At 34.1% G+C, this 19,994-nt stretch overlaps 1 protein-coding gene across 7 annotated transcripts in view; it reads right to left on the reverse strand.

Moving 5' to 3' along the window:
• The window catches only part of PPFIA2 (PTPRF interacting protein alpha 2), a 389,170-nt gene that overhangs the window by 174,629 nt on the left and 194,547 nt on the right, over positions 1–19,994 (reverse strand). For 4 of the 7 annotated variants that reach the window (XM_082636669.1, XM_082636667.1, XM_082636668.1 and 1 more), the window contains exons 3-4: positions 17,217–17,318; positions 5,845–6,009 (exon numbers count right to left, since the gene is read on the reverse strand). In XM_082636669.1, the coding sequence (XP_082492795.1) occupies positions 5,845–5,955 (111 nt within the window). In that variant the 5' untranslated portion in view covers positions 5,956–6,009; positions 17,217–17,318. Of the gene's footprint in view, positions 1–5,844; positions 6,010–17,216; positions 17,319–19,994 lie in introns of those variants that run through there. The other 3 variants (XM_082636665.1, XM_082636664.1, XM_082636663.1) reach the window with 1 other exon arrangement.

The following is a 19,994-nucleotide window of genomic DNA, read 5'->3' on the forward strand; positions in this document are numbered from 1 at the left end:
AAAAGCAAAGGATTCTTAGAAGCTGAAAAATGTTGTCCATTGCTCATGAAATTAATTTTGTATTAGTTAGAGGTCTACACTGTTATTGAGGGATTGGAAAGTGTATATCTACTCCGGAATTCCTAAATACTTTTCAGATACCAAAGGTTAAACCATTATATTTTATAGAACCAAAGACTGCACATTTAGTTTGAAAGTAATGATTTCCAAATATTTCATACACAAATGAAACTCAGAGAAGTGTTTCTTTGATCCTTGCTTTCTCAGAACTTCTAAAATTGTTTTAGTTATTATATGTTCAGATCTATAGATATGCTCTATATTAAATTTGTCAAAAGTAGAAAAGTTCAGAGAAAGAAATTTGGCTAAACTAAAATAAATGACTACAGCAGTTTAATTTTCCTTAAAAAAAATCAACAAAGTTTATAGCTTCAATTCAATATGGAATTCATGGTGAGTTTTAGATTATTTATGAATTAACATTGATTTTCCATGGGAATATAACAGTGTGCATTTTAATTATAGAAATAAATTATTTAAATGAACATTCATTTGAGTAATTTATTAATGGTATATTTTAATTAATGGTCTTTTTCTTTTTTTAGTAAGATTTAACTGGGAATATAAATTAAATACACAAAATATCTAAAAACCTAGATACATAGTAATTTTAAAGTTGAAGTTACAAAATTATTTTCTAGTTAGCAAACAAACAAAAAACAAGTGATATCCAATGAATCTAGAATCTAATTAGAAATTTTTAAAAATCTCAATTATTTTAGTAATGTATAATGATAACTGAAATATATTCAGGTGACTGGGTTCACTTAACTCCTGAAATACATCTTGAATAAGAAAGAATTAATGCCTGACTGGAATTTTAATATTAATTATACTTAGTTATGTTCAAATTCTCTAAAAATTAGTAATACATACATAAATGGACATTTCATATCAAAGATAATCACAGAAGATCCTTCATGATATTTAAGTACACGAGATGGGCTGCCAGGTACCAGTGTTGTCAGACAAATATCCAATTGTTCATAAAAATGTATAAAACTAATGCCGATTCATAACTGAACAAGAGCTTCTTAGAAGGAAATCTTTAATGATTTGACTTGGGGAATACTTTTTTCATGAGTGCTTGGATAGATGCAAACAAAGCAAACATCCCAAAGGCATGAAAATGAGGAGGATTGCTGATATGTGGAATGCAGATATCAACAAATATCTTAGTAGATGTCCTTGTTATTTAATAGGGATGATTGTAAAGTTTTATGTCCACTTCTTAAAATAGCAGCTATAAAATATGGGTATTCTGATAAAAATCTAAGAATCCTAGTTGATGAGAATAGCAATATGAAACAGTCTAAATATAAATTAATCTCAACATAAGCAACAAAATCAGATCACATTTAGACTGCAGTAAAGAGGTTAAGGCACTATATTTAAAGACATACTGATGATTGGGATGTTCCTAACAGAGTCATGCAAGCCACATAAGGAGCAGTTGAAACCAGCTTATACTGCGGGTTAAATGTCTTCCTTTCTTTGTTAAACTGAAAATCACAGAAACTGTTCCGAACTGTTTCAAATTTACCACAAGTTAAGCATGTATATTCTTATTATATTGAGCCTTCAAGTAGTAAAAATTATCAAGCTTTTCAAACAATATGGAAAATCACCCCTCAATAAATTTATAACAGCATTTGCAACTTGAAATTATATTATACACAAAGTAATGAACCTAAAACTCTCTTCACAAGAAAATAAAAATAATTGCTGAATATAGTTTGAATTCATGTTATAAATGTAAAAACTGATGTTACAAATATTAATACATTTATGATATGAATGCTTTATTCACATTTATATGAGAATGAAGTATTCTCTTTGTATTTATTTCTTGGGTAAGACTCAAATGAATGAAACATATTTGCTTCCTCTTGCACTAATCTCTGCTAAACTTGGTAAAGGAAAAACAAAGGGAGGATCCAAAGGAGTAACCTTTCTAGAGTATAAAGAAATCTAACATTTTATCTTGTCTATATAACTGGAACTCCACTGGTAAGAAAAAATAGTATTTCTGACAAGGCTTGTAGCTTTTTGCACTGCTCTGAGCACAGCACCAGCAGAATGCCATGATATCCTTATTTTTCTTGTTGAATTTGGTGTTCTTTTGAAGTTATCTAGACATGAAAAAACTATAGTTTTAATTTTTTCCTAAATATAAGTACACAGTTGATGGTCTTGGCTATATACTTTACTTTTTCTAGTTTTTTGCTATTTAATTACATTCAATTAATCTATTGTCCACATAGTCTTTAAGGTATAGTGATTGCTTATTTATAGAGCTATGGTATAACGTCCCAAATATATTTATGTACATCTAGATTTTTTTTTTTTTTTTTTTTTTTTGGCGGTACGTGGGCCTCTCACTGTTGTGGCCTCTCCCGTTGTGGAGCACAGGCTCCAGACGTGCAGGCTCAGCGGCCATGGCTCATGGGTCTAGCCGCTCCGCGGCATGTGGGATCTTCCCGGACCGGGGCACAAACCCGTGTCCCCTGCATTGGCAGGCGGACTCTCAACCACTGTGCCACCAGGGAAGCCCCTCATCTAGAATTTTTGATTTCTAATTTCATCTGTTACATTTATTTTCTTCATAGTGGTATGAAAAAATAATTAAAGAGAAAAAAATTTTCCCCAAAAAAAGATGTTTCAAGAGAAATGTTATCCCTGAGGATTAAAATAAGTCCCTAAGAATGACGAGTATGTTGCAGGATAAAGAAGGACTTGGGTGGAAGAGCATACATTTCAAATTTAAATTAAGGTGTGGCAGGGGTTTATTTTGGAATTATCAATCCTGCAACAGAAAGCATCGTGAGGGAATCTTAGACCAGACATTCAAATCCAGTTTTGGCACTGTGATATTAGATCACAGGAATATATGTGGAGTGTATGTAACATGTGTTTTGGTTACATTTCCCATGCATACCCAGTATATCTTTTTAAAAAATACTCAGTGATATCTGAGTGATTGAAAAACACATGTATACTTCTCATTTCCTCCAGCCCACAGAATTGGTAAACATGTTGGAGACTTATGTCAAAATCATTGCTGGTCTTAGATAATTGGGTAAATTCTACCCTACAACTCAGTGGATACGTAAATAAGGACATCAATAATGAAGACTGCCAGTCATTGTAACTGTCCACAGCTATGCTCAATCTTTTGTATTTTATTTATCTCTTCCTGTGTTCTAAACCTTCTGTGGTAAAGTTGGTAGTTTCTTGTCCTCGATTTGATTAATTGCATCTTCTTCTGATATTCCATATATGTTTTAACATAATATCCATAGCACTTAAAATAGAATATTGTAATTACTTGTTCATATGTCTGTCTCCTTACCTCTCCTGATCTACACAAGAAGCTGTGAGCTATTCTTAGGGGAATTGTTTATGAAGGTGCTTAGGCACATATTAACCCCTTAATAACTAAATGAAATGTTAATTTAAATAAGCATGTGAATCAACAGTGATACCAATATCTTCACTTAGTTTAATATTTTTGTCAAATGCTGAAATTTATCATTAACAATAACATTCATTAACATTTACTGAGCATTTGCCATATGCTAAGTACTGGCTAGGAGCTTTGCATGTCAGACAATGCTATTAGGTAGGTATTATTATTCTCTTCATTCAAAAGAGAAAACAGACTAAGAGAAATTAAGGTACTTGTCCAGGTCTGTCTAACTCCAAAGCCCAAGCTCATAATATTTTTCCTTCAGGCTGTTAGGTATTACTTAGTTGATAATCAGTTCTGTTGTCCTGAACTCACCAATGTCCAGGGCACATTTGATGAGTTACTAAACCCTATAACAATTCCGAGGGTCACAGTATTAAATACTTCATTTAGTTATGCTAAGTTCACTGAACATCTATCTATATACTAAATTACTTTTAGATCCTAAATTTTACTGCAACCATTTTCTTCTTAAATGTACTCACACCCATTAGGTTATTTGTCCTAAATGCTGTTTATTGCCTTCTATTTATTTTTTCATAAAAGCATCCCTCACCTAAGTGATGTGGGAGCACATCTAGGGAACATCTCAAATCACTCATTCTCAAGTCCCTCATTCAAGTCATTCAAAACTGTTAAATTTTCTCTGAACAGGCCATGTTCTTTTCAAAGCTCTGGGTTAGTTCACATATTGATCATATTGCTTAGAGTATGTTTACTTCTCTGCTTAAAAAATCCTTACACATTCTAATACCCAGACCAAATGTCACCCCCTCTGTGAAGACATTCTTGACTTTCTTATCACTTCTTCAGGAAAAATTAGTCACAACTTTTCCTCTGACTCCATATCACATCGTATATATCTCTTCTTACCACTCCCTCTTATTGACATGTGAACTCCAGAACTATGAACTCCTCATTTGTAAAGAAAATGTCTTATTTATCTTTGTGTGCTAAATATATGCCAAGCAGTCTGACACATAATAGATATTCTATAAATATAAAGTCTTGCAAATTCTTAATAATGCAGTTTTGTAATAAGAAATGAAATATAATATGAAAGTAAACATTAAATATATTAAATTATTATTTGATATTAGTTGATATTATATTCATCAGGGATTTTTATATAATATCCATTTCTGTTTTACTCAAAATTATTCATAAACTAGTTGCCTCTCATACTAAAACAAAAAATAAGATACAATTTCTTCTTAATAATCTAGAAGACAGAATTATAGATATGCTATGCACACACTCCACATAAATCCCCTGCTCTAAGAACATCTGAAAGACTGATGATAAAAATATATATGTATATAAATATTAAATAGAGCAAAAGTGTCTCTATGCTCAAAACCTATATATAACTGAGTAATAATCCCTAGTTTGTATTTTAATGCTCAGAACTTGTCAGATACTTTACAATGAGGTGCCCCAATTCCCACTGTACAAAATCCTAAAGCCTTATTAATTTCAAAAAAAAATTCATTCTTTGAAATTTTACAGAATTGAAATGATTTCATAAGCCTTATGAATATCCAAAGAATATTATCATCATATTGGCTTATTAATGTCCATGGAGCTTATTTGAGTAACAGCTAAGAGAAACTTACAGTTACTTTAAAAAAGACCTAAAGCAGATTTTTCTACTAATACCTTATGCTGTTACCCACAGAAACTCTTAAAAATGTGTGTTCAGAACTAAGATATTAGAAACCCCCAAAATAAAATTGTATGCTTCTAATATGAATCTCTAAAGGTTAAAGTATTTCCAGTTTACACTTCAAGATATGTTTTATTGTCAGTTAACAGTCTCCTATGTTGGCATCTATAGCCACGCACTTCAGAGGTGGGTAGGGAGGATAGAGACTGAGGGGTGGGGAGAGAATGAGAGAGAGAGAGGGAGAAACAGAAAGGTTAAATGACAATATTAAATTTGAAATGGCCATCTGGACTAGGACTCTAATGTGCCATAATAGAAGTCTTGATAAACCACAGATTCAGACGTATTAAAAAAAGAAAATGGTTATGAATATTACCAATATACATGCAATAGTCAGGGTGAGTTTTTTTTTTTTTTTTTTTAGTGATTTTTCCTGTAGTTCAAACGTGTTCCTCTGAACTGACTGACTTCAGCAGTCAGTAAGAGTCATGGATGAAGACAAGGAGCTTGATGCTGATGACAAAAGCACAGTTAAGCCTGAAATCTTTCATCAATACTATACCTTTTTTTCCAGTAGTTTTTTTTAAATTTCAGCTTTATTGAAGTATAATTGACATAAAATTGTAACAATCCTTTCACAATACTATACCTTTTCATCCAAGGCCTTGTGGTGCTCAAATAAAGATTTCAGCGCCTTGAGAACCTCAACCTCGCTGGACACTCCTGAGGGGGACTGGGCTTGTCGCTTCACCACCGTCATTCTTAGTGACCTCTCATGTCGTGATACAAGGCACTCCAAATGCTCCAGTAACAGCTATTGGGTTTAACGGAAAATGTAATTATCTTATGGATACAAGTCACTAATACATACAGATAATTTCCATTTTAGTAGATTTCAGATTTATATAGTATCTAATGATAACCTCAGATTATACTACAGATAGCATCAATGAAGCACAAACCTGAGTTCATAAACCAGGGTTCATAAAATATATTAAAAGTAAATTGCATTTCTATCACGTAACAATTTACTGAATTTAAAATATAATGTGAATTATATGCATTCTTTTAGAAGATTTAATAATTTCTGTTTAAATTGAGGAGAACTAGAACACACCATAATATGATCCAATAGGATAATGGCTGAAGAACATTGAACAAAGCATGATGATTTTGTTAGAGAATAGAATTGAAAGTCAAAATTAATTTCATTTATATCTGATCATTTAAATTTTTTAAATTGAAGGAAATGAGTATAATCATCATGTTGCTTTAAATGTGATTATAGTTATAATCATATGTTGTTATAGTAATTATAGTGGTAACACTAATGATTTTATTCACAATTAAATTCTTAGATTACATAATAGAAAAATATATGCAGCCAACTGGAATATAGTAACTGAGACCAGCAATAGTCATCTTGAGAAAAGAGGTTAAAGGACATAATTTTTAAACTGTCTACTCTGGAACCTACATTCACCAGTGAGTGTCTGGTGCCATGATAGAGACTAGGGGAAAGTCCAGTGAACAATCTTTCATTCTGGTTCCAGACTCTATGCTCTAACTTTTCCCAGATAAATTTTCCTTTTAAATGTTCTGTGAATTGGAGTTTCACCTTCATTTTATTTTATAAGTCAGTTCTGCAACTAAAAGCAAAGATATATGAAAAGAAAATAAAAAAACTGTTATCAGTTATTAAAATTTTGCTAGTGAAGAATAATATATGACTAGTAAGGAGGAGAGATTTTCAGAAGGCTAGTGAAAAGCATAGGCTAACAAATGATGTCTAGGCAAAATAAGCAGGAGTTACTGAAACAATAAAGGAAAATAAGATATAAGATACTGAGGTGGAAAGAAGTAAAGAAAAACTATTTTCATTCAAGATTTTTCCTAAAGCTTATACTGTAATGAAAATTTTTGTTTTTAACAATGCTACTGTTAATTCAGTGTCACATATTAATATCACATTTCTTAGTTCTTAATAAGTTAATTTTGCTATATTCACTGTCACTAATTATGATTCAATGTGTCAGAAAATTTTGTCTGTTGTTAACACAAAAAACCCCACACATATTTGAGATCCTAAAGGTATACAGATCAGTCAGCCGGAGTCATATGTAAGCATCAAAATAATATTAAAAGTTCTTCAATATGAAGATGATCAATTAATATTTTCAAAGAGCTTTTCTTTTATTTACCAATCTCTGATTATATTCATGGTATTCTACTCTCTTGAATTCTATAGATACATGTGTGCATTGGCTAAATCCAAGCTGTTTCACATAGGTTATAGAGATTTGCCTATTTCTCCAACTTTATCTGCTGTTAGTCTTTCTCTGGCAAACTCTGCTCTAACCATGCCAGCCTACTTTCAGTTCCTCAGTCTTCCAAGCCTTTGCACGTGCTGTACCCTCTGCCTGAAATACTGTCCTTTGGCTCCTTAGTTGGTCAGCTCTTTCTCACCTTTAAGTCTCAGTTTAAATATCACCCTCTCAATAAAGCATTTGCCCACTACTCTAGGCAAAGCATTTGTAGGTCTCTCTCTCTTCCAAGTCTTCATAACTCTCTATTTCATTCTCTTGCTTCATTTCTTCATCTAATGTGTGTAATTTCTTAAAAATAGTTTTACTAAATTTCATTCTATTTCCTCACTGAAATATAAGTTCCATGAGGATAGGCACCATGTCTGATTTGATCTTTTCTGTATTTGAGTATTGGCTCAGTTCCTGGCATCTATGCATATGTAAAAATATTTATTGAATGAATAGAAAAAAATGATAAATTAGGTAAATTTCCCAGTGTACATTCTGGCCTATATCAAAGCTAAATCTGCAGCCATGGTTAACTGGCATTATTTCTTAAAAGCTTAAGCTAATTAACATGGTATATATATATATATATGTATGTGTGTATATATATATATATATATATATATATATATATATATATATATATACACATACATATATATATATATGTATGTTTTAGGTAAATGATGTACTTACAAAGAAACAAGACATAATACAAGAAAACTGGTTTCTCTAACTGTAAATTAGAGATGTCTTCATCTATACAGTAATTTAATAACTATTTGAGCTTCTAATATTGCATGGGAGTAGGTAGGATACAAAATTGTATAAGATATAATCTGTACCCTCTAGGCAAGAAACACAATATGAGTATTATATTGAAGCTCTAAAGGACATCTGTTATTGGAGATTATCTAAATCTTTCAATCACACTCCTTACATTTGGCAAATTTCTCACAATGTTAATCCCACCTTCTCAACATAGAGTGCAAAAAACTACAATTCTCTGGGGCTTCCCTGGTGGCGCAGTGGTTGAGAGTCTGCCTGCAGATGTAGGGGACGTGGGTTCGTGCCCCAGTCCGGGAGGATCCCACGTGCCGCGGAGCGGCTGGGCCCGTGAGCCGTGGCTGCTGAGCCTGTGCATGTCCGGAGCCTGTGCTCCACAACGGGAGAGACCACAACAGTGACAGGTTAGCGTACCGCAAAAAAAAAAAAAAAAAAAAAACTACAATTCTCAGTGTTTGGTGCCACAGAGGTTCTATTAATTACACACATGCAAGAAATGAGTGGTATAAATAAGTTAGAAGCCATATAAATAAGTTGGTGAAGGTATCTAGTTTGCTCAATGGGAGGTGGAATCACGATTTTGCACAGAAAAGAATCTGTTTACCAGCTTTGCAGTGAAGTTCTAAAATTTTTTCCTGAAAGGTTAGGCTACAGACTGTTTTGGGTAAGAATTTCTTAATTACTGTTAAAAATCACTGTCTACTTAAACTAGCTAGAGAGTGAATTCTGTTATATGTAAGTAAGAATGCTATGACAGTACATCAGGTCATACTGACTGCTACCTTTCATCATAATAGTCATCTGCCATACCCTGGTCATTGTTCCGTGAACGTCTTAGCAACTAGATTATTGTCATTTTTCCAGTGTTACCCCAGTTGTAATTCTTGGTGATTTTTATAACTCATTTAAACGATTTCTCCAGCATATTGGCATCTAAATTTCTAGACTTTGTGTACTCCAATGGTCTCAATTTCCCCCCTATTTCAGTAACTCACAATTATGGTTTCATGATAGACTCTACTGTTATCAATAAATGCGACTAATTTCAGTTTTTATTATACAACTCACAAATCATTAGTTTAGTTCAGTTATTTAAATGCTCAAACTCTAAAAATACTTGCACCTTCAATCCCTTTATCGTAGAAATTTGTTACTACTTCTCACCATACTCTTGCCTTCACTTTCTTCTTACCCATCTTAAAATTTATAGTTCAGTCTTTAAAATCAATCTTTTCCACGTTCCTACAACTTCCAGAATCCAACCACTTGTCACTACATCCACTTGCCACCTGGGCCCAATACCCATTATCTCCCACAAATTATTATAGTAGCTTCTTAACTGATCCTCCTGCTTTCATCCTTCCATCAGGTTATTCTCAAAACACTATTTAAGTTAAAATGGAAGCCAGGTCATTCATACCTCTGCTCAAATCCTCACGGTCTTCTTATCTGGCTCAAGTAAAAGCCAAAGTCCTTAAAAGTACCAAAGGGATCTCAATTCTCTGAACTCATCTCCTATTCTTCTTGCTCACTCCAGTCCAGCTGATTTGGTTTCCTTGTAGCTTTGTTTTGTTTTGTTTTTTTTAACATTATCAGACATCCACGCTATTACATGAGGGCCTTTGTGCTTGCTGTTTTTTTTCTGCCTAAAACACTCTCTTTCAGACATATGCATGACCATCTCATTCCACTGTCTCTTTCGTGGTTTTCGTCAAATCTCACCTTTCAACAGGGCTTTCCCTAGTCACCCTCTGCATGAAATATCTCCTTTCAAGTTTGTTTTTCCCCCTTGGCATTTGTCTATATCTAATTCACTATTCACTTTATACACTTATCTTGTTTAAGTCTGTCTCCCCAAAAATAATGTAAGGCCCATGAGGAAATGAAGTGTTTTTATTTACTTTTTCCTATTTTGTCCATTGCTGTATCTCTCAGTGCCTAGAAGATTGGCATAGTAGATGCTCATAAATTTTTGGTTGAATGAATAAATGAACTCTGATTAAAACAGTAGTTTTTAACAGCTATGGCTATAAGTAAGAACTCTTCAGACAAATGGGAATATGGGATATCTGACCCAGACAGATTTGACAAAGTAATAATTAGACTAACGTCATAAAAGGGGCATTGTCTCCCATGGTTCATGGATAGCTACTGAAATGACCACCTGAGTTATCCTGAAATGGGGTGTCTCTGACAGTAAGGCATTGATGGACTGAGTCATATGTACAAAAGACCATTTTGAAGGGCAGGAAGAATATAAGGACAGTGAGGTGAGCTGGATGCTTTGAGCTGCATTGAAGAGTTTAAAGAAAGAAAATGACAAGCATAAGGTTGTAAATTTTAGGTCAAGGCTCAGAGAACTCAATAGTTGCTACGGCTGCTCATAACAGCCTCTTATTGAGGTCCCAAGACATAACAGAAAAAAGATAAAGAGCCTGATCTAGGAGAGGTCATTGAATTACAATCAGAAATCTTGTGAGCTGGTAGTTAAGCACAGTTATTGTTGAAGCTTAAATTATGTAAGCTTATGATTTAATAAAATGTTTTTAAAAGATAGTGAACGCTCAAAATATATCACTTCCTAATTATCTTACTATATTATACTATTACTCATGCCCATAGGGTTGTTTATTTCAATGGTATTTGATAGTAGAAATACTATATAATGGTTCACTACTGTGCATCTTTTCCCAACTCTGCATTTAGTGACAACATGTTGGAAGTTTGAAAACAGCCACTGTGGGAGTATTTACACCACAGAAATTAACAAACAGTATATATCAGTGCTTTTTGCTTTTTCTGATAAAAATAAATCATCTACCAGTCACTAGCCATCAAGTCATCCCAGCTGAGAGCCCAAACAATATGGAGCAGAGAAGGGCTGTCACCACTGTGCCCTTTCTGAATCCCTGACCCATAGAACTGTGTGTATAGTAAAATATTGTTTGTGCCATTAAATTTGGGGGTAGTTTATTATAAAGCAATAGATAATCAGAAAATCTTCCCTAAAGGGACCTGTGACCATGTAGCATGGTAACAGCTAAGGAAAATAGAATACAAAACTGTTTTGGGTATTAGCACTAAGCTAGGACTATATCTTTGGTACCCACTGGTATAAACGCGTTCAACAATCTGGTAGACAAAATGATTCATCCTCTGGATATTGACTTATTTCTTTGGCCACCACAGCATTTGCTCAATGGGCATAAAATAGTGACCATGGTTTCAGGGATAGAAGTTATTCACCGACCTGACAAAATGGGCCTCTCATCATTAAGGTTGATAGGGTTACCACCCCAGCTGAATAGCCAAGTTACTTGCTGTAGCCATCAACCTTGAAGCCCTGACATGGTGCAATATACCTAGAAACAAACTACTCACCTTGAATCAAGCAGATTACATCAAATCCCTTCCATCAGGGAGGCAGCTGTTTTTTGCTACTATAATAAAAACTTTTTCTGGATGTGGATTTGCCTTCTCTAATGGCTCTGCCTCTACCAGCAACACCATCTTATTAGATTTTTGCTTAAAATCCTGTTATCATACACAGTATTACTTCTGCCCCAAAAAACTCATCTTACAGTGAAAGGGCCGATGCAACTGACTGATGCTCCCAGCCCTGGCTTCACCATGCTATCACATCGTTCAGAAGCAGATGATCCTTAAGAATGGTTAAGTGACCCAAGGAAGAATCTACTTTAATTTAAATTGAGAGATAACACATTGCTAGGTTGGGATGCTATCATCCTGGAATTAGTATACACTCAGAATTAGTGATGGAAGTAAGGTTCAGTTTCTCTCAGTTTCAGACCCGATATATATGGGTATAGACCCAGGTCCAGGAATCAAGGTTTAGAATTGGAATTTATATTTGCCAAGAGGACTTTGTAACCAGTTGGAGAAAACAGGATCTTTCTATTTTTATTGTATCATACACATAGTATATATTATTTTCCCATTTTCTTGTTATATTTTTACCCTTTTACTCTATTTTATATTGGTTATGTTGATTCTGATGAACATTTAAAGTAGTCCATAGGTTACAGAATATTAAGATAAGATTGTGATTTAATGAGAGCAACACTGTACACACTGAAGAACCCCATGAAGCTGGATGAAGCTGGATGCAGTTAACTAGAGGTTATGAACCTTCTTTTTTGATAAAGGGTGATTTTATTTTTGTTTAAGAAGTCTATTTGTATTGTTGGGTAGATACATGTCAGTATTGCTGCTATTTAGAATTCTAATATGAAAAAAGGGTATGATAAATTCTGGGTGGTAGTACAGACTGCCATTTCAGGTTGCCCCAAATCTTTTGAATGTACCCTCCATGTTTGATAGGTCTCCACATTCTGAATGCCATCTTCCCACAGTATGATTCAAAGAACATTTCTCAGGCATGTTTACCACCAGGTGGCAGACATGTGACTTAAGAGCTGGCCAACCAGAGCTCCCTGCACAGGACAGATTCTGAGGGGATCCAGATGAGGAAACATTCTGGGAATGGGACATCCATTTTGCTGGCACAGGTATTAGCAGACGCTGCATGTTTCTGGGACTTGGGGTGTAAAATAAACTTACAAAGCTAAGAAATTGTGCCTGGAAATTCAGAGATTTCTTATATGCTTTAATTAATGCCTTCTTGATTAAAACAGCAAACTGTGTTGTTTTGTGCAATTAGGAACTCTCATCCATATAACAATAAAACCAATTGTGTTTTTATTCATATAAAACAGACTCCTTAAGGGCTTAAAAATTTATTCTGAATACTCTTCGATGCCTAGGAAAATATTCTATATAATATATGCTTAGTACCTGTTGAATTGAAGTAATAATGAATGTACATTATGTACATTGGAGAACGTGGCCAAAAATGTTCTCATCTAGCATGTCTCTATACCTTTAAACTTCAAATGAAAATAAAAATAAAAAGGAACTTACCTAAGATGCCACTAACAGTCTACTATTTTGTACACCTTCGCTGGGAGCCAAACTTTAGTCTAATGTTTCATAAATCTTTCAGAAGGCACTCTCTTTGGTACACTCAAAGGACTGCAGGGACCATGTGAGTGGCCATTCATCTATGTTGGAATTCACTTTAAATGACCACAGCCTATATATGTATACACACAAACATATCATATCGTATATGCATATACACATACTGCCTCACTGGGAATTTTTAAGCTAAATTTCTAAAACTATAAATCTTTCCATTAGATATGAATTCAACATAACCTTGTGTGCAATTATTTTCAATCACATATGGCTTTCAAGTAGAAATGCATTCTGCCCTGTAAATTAATTTGGCCTCTGTAATATGGTCACATAACACAATACTAACATCTGAAAATGAAAACCTTCAAATTGATTGCTTTCATGATCAGTCCACTCAGCACCCTTTACTCTCAAGTATGGTTTAGATAACCTATGTGTCTTCTTATGTAAGTGTTTGAGTCCCACATTGAAATAGCTGTTGGGAGAGTATATGTCCTACCTTATTCACTCTTGTATCAGTCATATCTTGTTGTAGCACTTTCATAAATATGTATACATGAATCCATACATGCACACACATATCTTCACCTGCTTTCAACTACTAGGGTCTTCCTTTCTCAACTGGATTGTATGTGCTACTCATCGAGGAAATAAGTTTGGAGGGAAATGGTTAACTTGTATAAACAGGTTTGTCAAGAATGGGAAGCTTTTCTTTATTAATGGCAGGTGTCTGATTGTATTTGAACATTTATTTAACATTATTTTGGCTCAAAACAAAAAGGCATAGTAAGGAATGTTTTAAATTCAGTCTTTAATTTGAACTAAAGATAACTGTCTTTTTTTTAGTTTATAACCTATGAGATGAAATTACAGTGTAATTATTCATAACTGACATTAAGACTAGCTCTTGAAACCCTAACTTCTCTTTCAAAGTCATACAATAGTTGCATTCTGAAACACTGTTAATAATATAAACCATCCTTTGAGATCTTCAGGCACAAAAACAGTTGAAACAACAGAACAACAACAAAACTTTTCTACTCTGATATTAAGAAATAATAACTATATTAATATTTCTAGGTTTCCTTTACTTTTTCATTAATTCAGATAATTCTGCCAAAACATAAGTTTTAGTAGTCAATTTGAGGATGTTGAAATAATGGCAGGAATGCTGTTTTCTATAAGTATAACTTGCCTAGGTATGGTCAGAGAAGTTTTAGGAATAATAAAATTTGTTTCATCATTTTTTCTACATTTTTGGTAGTATGGAAACATTAAACAATAAAGCTTGGTTGAATGTTTCTGTAAATACCCACTACAATTTATGAAGTTTTTATTTTTGTATAATCATGAATAACATTAGGATGATTTTATTTGGATGTTCTCAATTTAATAGGGCATTATGGAGGAAGAAAGAAGGTAGTCTGATTTTCAGTCCTGGGTATTTTTGGGGTGGTGGGGGAGGGTGAGAGGTGGTTATGTAACTTAAGAAGTTGTTATATAATCAATATTTTGCACAAGGAAGTTTTCATAAATCTATTTTCCTTGACATAATCAACAACAAAAATCCTCCATATCATTGCTTTAGGAAAGGTAGAAAAATGTTTTCCAGCTTGATTCATGTTTTCAAAGTAGTTATGATTCATGTTTAAAAATCAATGGCTTCATTTTCTATTACCCTAATGGAACTTAATATTTGTACTTCTCTCACTTTGATTCCTGAATGGGTATTTCAAATACAGCTTGCCTTGCTTTCTTTGTAACCCCAAATTCCTTTGCAGATGCAATAACGACAGGTAGTTCCAAGCTTCATGGGGTGTAATGTGATGGAAATTGTGAGGATGCTGTTGCCAAACCTCTCAGTCTCTGGAATTAGTCACAATCAAGAAGGCATTAACACACCCCATACTACAGTGTCTACTCTTAGGCAATGTTTCCCCTAAACTGTAGTAAATCTTTGAGTTTCTTCATGGATCTAACTTGAGTAATTGTGCTGATGGCCCCATGGCTAAGGGCACAGGCTCTGGAGTTAGTTTGTCTTAGCTTTCAAATCCCTTCCCTGCTATTTACTAACTGTGTGACTTCTGGTAAGTGATTTGCCCTTTTCTGAGCTCAGTTGCCTCATCTGTAAAAAGGGGATAATTATAATATTTCCCTCATAGGGCTGTAGAAAGGATTAAAGGGTTGTATAAAGGAGAAATACATACATGGCTAATGAAAGAGTTTCTGGTGCTTTTTTTTTTTTTTTTTTTCTTTTTTGCGATACGCGGGCCTCTCACTCTTGTGGCCTCTCCCGTTGCGGAGCACAGGCTCCGGACGCGCAGGCTCAGCGGCCATGGCTCACGGGCCCAGCCGCTCCGCGGCATGTGCGATCTTCCCGGACCCAGACACAAACATGTGTCCCCTGCATCGGCAGGCGGACTCTCAACCATTGCACCACCAGGGAAGCCCTCTGGTGCATTTTAAATAAGATTAGTTGGAAGTCTACTGAGAAGTTTGCATTTCCCTCCATTTTTAGCTCCCTGTTCCTGCTTTTACATTTGGCTATATTGAGTTACACTAGGGAATGTTGCCTAAAGCATTAAAATAGAAAAGAGTGAAATAGGGCAGAATAAATCTCATGGCAGAAATACATTTTAAATTTGTATGGAAAAAGTATAATTGAAAAATCAAGGGTGGGAAAAATATATAGAGGGAGAAAGAAACAGAAAAAATTAATCTGACACCTGATAACACGATCTAAATTGCTCTTGTTATGTCCTATAAGAGACAGTCCATGTGACTGGCTCATCAAAGTCTCAATGCAAACCAATTCCTTATGTACATACCCTATGAATTCTCTTTACCATAAAGTTAGACCCTGAAAAATAAGAAACTGAGTTTGATCATGTAACTATTATGCATGCAATGGAAACTCTCATTCCATGGGCAAAAGCTCATTCCAGGGGCACAAGCTGACTGTGGAGCTGTCATTTTTATATTACTCTCTAAGACCAAGCATGCAATGAATATACAGTTAACTGTAACTTACCTTCTCAGCATGAATCTGCCATAGCTCTAACACTTAAAATATTTTTACCTACTTCACATTGAGATTGAACTATAATCACACCAAAGTGGTTTTTCTCTACATTCTTTTACTAGAGAAAATTCTCTTATTTATGGGTAATATGGCGATTTATATACTTTATGAAATTTAGTAAATTTTTCTTCTAAACTAGAAAATATAGCATCTTTGATGAAATTTTAAACTTTAATGTTACATGGCATGTTATGAGATTAAACAAATACATGGGTTTCCAAGAACAGAATATTGTAAATTCCATCAGGTTCATAAAATCACAGTATCAGAACTGGAAGTCTCCTTAATGATCTTCTAAAATAGAAAAGGTACGCCTCTTTTAATTAGGAGAGTCCTGTTCCAGTGGTTTTATGTTTTTAACACCTTTTAAAAAATTGTTATTTTTCTGGGGTGAGGTGAGGATGAATGTCAGGTCATGCCCTCATAGCACCCCAAAGTCAAAACTCATGCTCCCCTCTCCAACCCATTGCCCTCCCCCATTACCCACCACCAGCTTCTGAAGTATCATTGCCCACCTATTCCAATGCAACAGTTTGAAACTCTATTGAAATACAACTCTTCTTTTTAAAGTCGAATAAAGCAAAGACCAGAAGAAACACTAACATTTTTTTAAGGCAACATAATGATTTAGTAGCCAAGACTGTAATTTAGGTTTCCTGTCTTCCTGTTTTGAGTTTTGTAGTACAGTATATTCTCTTTTAATTTAAGTAACAGACCATGAGTTGGTGTCTTCTTAAAGTCTTGCTCAAGTTTTTAAAGGCTTATATTTCTATGAGTATACTAGAGATAAGGCACTGAGCTATACATGGAATTAATTCCAAGCAGAGGCAGTTTTATACTTACTCTTGTATTGTTTCTTTCAGCTTTAAGTTCAGAAATTTCTTCTTCCTTTTCTAGAAGTTGTTCTCTGCAGGCATTTAATTCTTTTGTCAGTGCAGCAAATTCCTGAAAGAGGAATAAAAAATTTTGAAGACATATTCCAGATTAAAAAAAAATCAAAATATAAACTTTTGAGTGTAGAGAATAGAAAACATGGCCTAGATGACTATACATTGCTGTTACTTATATGTACATTGCTGTTATTAAATTAACTTGGTTCCAACTTAAAAAAATGCTAGTACATGGTACTTAACAAATACATATTATAATACGCTGCTCAGATGAGTGTATAAAATATATTTCAAAATGTATCAATATATCATATTGAATTTAACATTAGTATGATAACATATTGATAATATAGAATAATTTAAATTTGGTTAATTTTGTGAACTCCAAAGATCTCATACTCTCGTTCCAGATAGCAACGTTTAGACTGAGCATACTATATCATAAGAAAAAACCAACCACCACCACCAACAATCAAAAAAAAATTCTTAAATATACTATTTAGAGATTAAGAAGTTTACTTATTTAATAGGAGGAAGAAGGAGAATGCACTTGTATCTTACAAAATTATAAATAATAAACGTATCTAAGACTTGATAACATTATCTAAGATTCTCTTATTAATTTATGCATTTAGACACAATAAAGTTTGCTTAAAAACAAGGGTAAGACACTTAATTCAACTATTCCATTACTCTAACTTACAAATATTTTTAAATAATTTTGAAAAATAGTAAATAGTAATAGACCCATATTAACATTAAATTCTTTACAGTGATTCTCAGTAATAAAATTGATGCTTGTCAAATGCATGTAAGTATTTGGGAAAATTTGGCACCAGGCTGGAAAAGCACTGTCAGAAGATCAAAAATAAAAACCAAATGAGGAGACAGGTTTGGTTAACCTAATCTCCACAAAGGCAAATTTAGCAAAAAGTAAATGAATATGATGATTATGCAAAGCTGGGAAAGGTTTAGGGTTTTTATTTTTGTTTGCTTCAAACCACTTATTGTGCTAAGTTTCTCTGAGTGGCTTCAAACCAAGTGGGTACTTCAAAGACTTCAGAGTAGACTTAGTGTAGAATCAAGATGAAAGAGTTCATTGTTACATTTGGCTGGCATTACAGATAAATGTTTTCTCCTCAGACTGGTGCCTGCTTAAATGTTGATATTCTCTGAGTATATTATTTAAGTGGAGAATGGAAATAAGCAACAAGTAGAAAACAATAAATACTTCCATAAAAAAAGTTTCTTCATATAAATGGCATAGTTTTAATGGAGAAAAGAAGAAAGTAACAAAGATTCTGCATTGTATATTATTAACATATATATTTAAAATTAATCCTATACTCATGAATATTATAAGGCAAAATATTAATCAAATCTGTACATTTAACATCATACCATTTTAAAACAAAACATGTATCTGGTTTATCTTTCTAGAGATTTAGCTTGCTATCTACAGAAAGAAAAAAAGATCAGAAGGAAATATTTCAGAATATTAACATTACATATTTCCAGGTGGCAAAATTATCAGTGAATTTTGTTTTTAGTTTTCTGCTATGTATTTGTCATCAAAACTTTCTATAATAGAGAAAAATGCTTTTATGCTTAGTGAAAAAAGAAAATATAAATCTGTAAGTACACTGAAACAATCATGTATTCATAACCAATGACAGAAATTAGTCAAGATGTTATTAGTGACAGATGACTTTGTTTTTTTTTTTCTTTTCTTTCGGTACGTGGGCCTCTCACTGTTGTGGCCTCTCCCGTTGTGGAGCACAGGCTCCGGACACGCAGGCCCAGCGGCCATGGCTCACGGGCCCAGCTGCTCTGCGGCATGTGGGACCCTCCCGGTCCAGGGCATGAACCCGCGTCCCCCGCACCAGCAGGTGGACTCCCAACCGCTGCCCCACCAGGGAAGCCCAACTTTGCATTTTTAATTCACTATCATAGCACTGATTCGGAGCAAACTATTTAGTGACTCCATGTATTAAGATTAGTCTTACATTTATTAACTTTCTAGCAAATTTCAGGCACTATCTTCACATTCATTATTTCATCTTGCTCTCTAAATAAATAGTGAGAGAGTCTCATTCCCATTTTATGGCTGAGGAAACTGAATTACCAAGATATAGGTTGAAGTTCATGAAGCTCACAACCCATAGAGAGTGAGTTATGCTGTGAACACAGTTCTCCAGACTGTGTGTCCAGTGCTTCTGCACTATACCATTTTGACCTAACTGTTCATCAGCTTTGTTTTTTTTTTTTTATATACAGCAGGTTCTTATTAGTTATCCATTTCATACATATTAGTGTATACATGCTAATCCCAATCTCCCAAATCATCCCACCACCAACCCCCCTGCCCCCGCCAGCCACTTTCCCCCCTTGGTGTCCATACGTTTGTTCTGTACATCTGTGTCTCTATTTCTGCCCTGCAAACCGGTTCATCTCTACCATTTTTCTAGGTTCCACATATATGCATTAACATAAAATATTTGTTTTTCTCTTTCTGACTTAATTCACTCTGTATGACAGTCTCTAGATCCATCCACGTCTCAACAAATGACTCAATTTCGTTCCTTTTTATGGCTGAGTAATAGTCCATTATATATATGTACCACATCTTCTTTATCCATCCGTCTGTCGATGGGCATTTAGGTTGCTTCCATGTCCTGGCTATTGTAAATAATGCTGCAATGAACATTGGGGGTGCCTGTATCTTTTTGAA

The sequence above is a fragment of the Mesoplodon mirus genome (assembly GCF_964341445.2).
Source record: "Mesoplodon mirus genome assembly, chromosome: 11".
Taxonomy (NCBI): domain Eukaryota; kingdom Metazoa; phylum Chordata; class Mammalia; order Artiodactyla; family Ziphiidae; genus Mesoplodon; species Mesoplodon mirus.